Below are 3689 nucleotides of genomic sequence, written 5' to 3'. Positions count from 1 at the left end.
ATTTCTGATATTCCTCTCTTGACATGTGTGTGACACCCACAGGAAGTAATGCTTTTAATTTCCTTGAGCAATACTCACAGCTTCTTCAGCTTGTCTCTTGTAGGATTTCACTTTCATTTGCAGTTTGTCCACCAGATCCTGAAGCCTYAGAATATTCTTCCTGTCTTCCTCAGACTGGAAGGTGGGAAAAGAGGAAAGAATGAATTATTGCTCTCTGCAAACCACAATATAGCATTTATCCCTGGAGTCCATGAGAACATCTTTTGTTTGATGGAATGAGGGTGCATCYGCACAAGGACATGTGCTGCCTTACCTGGTAGGTCAGTTCCTTCACCCTCCGCTCGTACTTGCGCACACCCTTCACGGCTTCAGCGCTGCGCTTCTGCTCAGCATCAACCTCCCCTTCCAGCTCCCGCACCTGCAAGGAGAAGCCCATCCCTGCAGCTTCCYTGGCAGTGTCTCTCCAAGGACAGGCTCACTCATGCACAGCCCCAGCCCTACACACCCTGGCCTCCAGCTTCTGSAKYTGYTTCTTCCCTCCCTTCAGTGCCAGCTGCTCAGCCTCTTCCAGACGGTGCTGCAGGTCCTTCACAGTCTGGTCYAGGTTCTTCTTCATCCTCTCCAGGTGGGCACTGGTGTCCTGCTCCTTCTTCAGCTCTTCTGCCATCATGGCYGCCTGATCAGAGCAAAGGGTCAAAGCCATTTTGGGGCTGGAGATATTTGGGGAAGAGTACATTCACCATTAGCAATGCAAGGAGTGCCCAACTCACATCTGTGATGGCCTTCTTGGCCTTCTCCTCAGCATTGCGGGCTTCCTGGATCGTATCCTCCATTTCACTCTGGATCTGGGCAATGTCTGTTTCCAGCTTCTTCTTGGTGTTGATCAAGCTGGTGTTCTGTTGAAGGAAAAAGGTATGTATATTTTTTTCTCCATTTGCTTTATACCATATTTAGCTTTATATAAAGAATAAAAATAACTGATAAATGGCAATGGTAGAGTGCTGAAAACTAATTGATATATTACAATTAAAAAATGTAAACAAACATACTGGTAATTTCAGTTCTCTAAATACTGTAGGTGTTACATGTCTTCAATTCTAGAACTTACCTGGGTATGGAGAAGCTGAACTCTCTCACTTGCATCCAGAAGCTCCTGCTCAGCCATTTTCCTGGACCGCTCTGTCTGTTCCAGGGCTGCCCGTAGCTCCTCAACTTCAGCCTGTAGCAGGTTTGCTCTGCGCTCCACCATGGCCACCTGCTCCTTCAGGTCATCCTGTGTCCGGAGAGCATCATCCAAGTGCAGCTGTGTGTCCTGGAAAGGGAGACAAGAGAAATTACCAAGGGTCAGCGTGTCCCTGAATGGCAAAAATGACAAGGATCTCATTTTTCTTTTTCTGTAGCTTTGCTGAACAGACCTTGAGCACCCCCTGAGTATTTCTCAGGTTCTTCTGTGCCTCGGCAGCCAGGCGGTTGGCATGGCTCAGCTGGATCTCCATTTCATTCAGGTCTCCCTCCATCTTCTTCTTCAGCCTCAGAGCTTCATTTCTGCTCCTGATCTCAGCATCCAGGCTGCTCTGCAAGGACTCCACCACTCGCAGATGGTTTCTCTTCAGCTGGTCAATCTCCTCATCTTTCTCTGCTATYTTCCTGTCAATCTCAGACTTGACTTGGTTGAGCTCAAGCTGCAGGCGCAGGATCTTCCCCTCTTCATGTTCCAGGGATGCCTGGAACAAAGAATAAAACACATTTATTATAGAAAGTAACAATGTCAAGGACTTTACATGTCTTGTTATCTTAAACAATAATGTATAACCAGAGGTCTGAGACGGCAGGAAAGGAAAAAATATACCCCTGGATTCAAAGATTTTAGTGGTGCGAAGAAAATTCCGTGAGTCAATTCACAATGCATAGAATTCCATAAATGTTAYCTGAAGTTACTAAATTGTGTTGTAACTAATCAATTAACAACAGAAGGCTTTACCTCAGCTTCCTCCAGGGAGGCTTGCAATTCAGATTTCTCCTGCTCAATCTGCTTCTTGACTTTCTCCAGCTCATGAATTGCCTTTCCTCCCTCGGCAATCTGCTCCGTGAGGTCGGAAATCTCCTCTGCAAGGAAGGGCGAAAAGCAGCATGGTCAGGCAAAGAGCTGAATGGAGAAAGGCTCTGGTGCATAAAGGTGTCAGGCATGTCCTTAYCCCTACAGGCCCAGACCCATTAAATGTGGCAGATAAACACGCTTGTGAGAAAGCCCAGTGAGGAGCAGAGGGCCAGGGACTTACGCTGCAAGTTCTTGTTCTCGCGCTTCATTGTTTCCAGGTGGTCCAAGGACTCCTCATAGGCATTCTTCATCTTGAACAGCTCYGTGCTGAGAGAGCGCGACTCCTTCTGCGAGGCCTCCAGCTCAGCCTGCGTTTCCTCATAYTTCTGCTTCCATTCTGCCAGGATCTGAAGAGAAACGGGCTGTGAGTAGGGATGTGGCAGTCACGGGGGGATGCTGTGGCCAGGAGTGCTGGTGCTGGAGGCCARGAGACCTTGTCAAAGTTCTTCTGCTTCTTATCCAGAGCAGCACAGGCAGCATTGGATCTCTCCACATCAATCATGAGGTCCTCCACTTCATTCTGCAGCCTCTGCTTTGTCTTTTCCAGGGAGGCACATTTGGCATTGACAGCCTCAACGTGTTCCTCTGCATCCTGCAGGCGCTGTGCCAGCTTYTTCCTGTGTTGAACATATCTCATGGTTTAAGAGCAATGGGGTAGTTGTGGTACGTGGTTGATGGGCTTTTCACAACAGGATGTTTTAGAAGTACAGTTGTATGTGCAGCTTAAAGCAAGCAATGAAATTAAATTCTCTGGTGCTTTTCTCAAGAGCATGGTAAGGCATTTCAGAGTGGCCCACATTCCTCTCACATTTTTTACGTATTATATTGTTTCTCTCTGCCTTGCCCTGTCTTTYATTTAYYTGCCTATGATTTTTTCCCCATACCRCATGCATTASARAATTCATTTGCMATTCACCTTTCACCYCACCCCCARGCAGAACACTGACTTCTTCCTGACAATGTTGCAGTGCTCTCCAAGAATTTCTGGTTTTAATATCTGCCCGGCTTGTCCACTTTCCCCTCGTACTTGGCCTCCTCRAGCTCCTCCGTGCGCTGAATCGCRTCYGTCTCGTATTTGGTTCTCCACTGGGCCACTTCACCRTTGGCCTTGGACAGSGCTCGCTGCAGCTCCCCCTTGGCCTCCTGCTCCTCCTCATATTGTTCCCGGAGCAAGTCACAGTCGTGGCGAGCGGACTGCAGGGCRTGGGCCAGGGCATTCTTGGCCTGCAGGAACATGAATATTGCGTCAGGGAACAGAAATATTCTTGGGAATCTGACAATATTAGTTGGACACTGGATTATGATTTCATGCAAATAGACAACTATACACACAATAAGTGTTTTGCAACTGACAAAAGGAATAGTGGATAAACTCTAGGTAATAGTTTATCTTGAGAAGATAAATGTGAGAAAACTTGCATGACATTACATGAGTGGATTTTTTTTCCCTATCTCATCATGGTGGTTCAGTAGTCACATAAGCATCTGAAGCACCTCCAACAGGAGGAATCACCTTTATCTCTTCCTCCARATGCCTCTTGAGTTCCTCAATCTGTTGGGTGAAAGCCTGCTTGCCTCTTGACAGCTGAGA

At 47.3% G+C, this 3689-nt stretch overlaps 1 protein-coding gene across 1 annotated transcript in view; it reads right to left on the bottom strand.

Moving 5' to 3' along the window:
- Window positions 1-3689, bottom strand: part of LOC130586526 (myosin heavy chain, skeletal muscle, adult-like) — a 15758-nt gene that overhangs the window by 414 nt on the left and 11655 nt on the right. Inside the window, exons 22-32 of the mRNA XM_057387341.1 lie at window positions 3612-3683; window positions 3126-3322; window positions 2532-2715; window positions 2280-2445; window positions 1982-2106; window positions 1416-1724; window positions 1109-1312; window positions 771-896; window positions 506-676; window positions 314-418; window positions 58-174 (exon numbers count right to left, since the gene is read on the bottom strand). Coding sequence (XP_057243324.1) covers window positions 58-174; window positions 314-418; window positions 506-676; window positions 771-896; window positions 1109-1312; window positions 1416-1724; window positions 1982-2106; window positions 2280-2445; window positions 2532-2715; window positions 3126-3322; window positions 3612-3683 — 1776 coding nt within the window. The remainder of the gene's footprint in view (window positions 1-57; window positions 175-313; window positions 419-505; window positions 677-770; window positions 897-1108; window positions 1313-1415; window positions 1725-1981; window positions 2107-2279; window positions 2446-2531; window positions 2716-3125; window positions 3323-3611; window positions 3684-3689) is intronic.

This window comes from Malurus melanocephalus, unplaced genomic scaffold (genome assembly GCF_030028575.1).
Source record: "Malurus melanocephalus ecotype Western Australia unplaced genomic scaffold, MMel_1.1 scaffold_1193, whole genome shotgun sequence".
In the NCBI taxonomy this organism is placed as follows: domain Eukaryota; kingdom Metazoa; phylum Chordata; class Aves; order Passeriformes; family Maluridae; genus Malurus; species Malurus melanocephalus.
The sequence above is the reverse complement of the archived record's forward strand: the minus strand, read 5'-3'. Positions and strand labels throughout refer to the sequence as shown.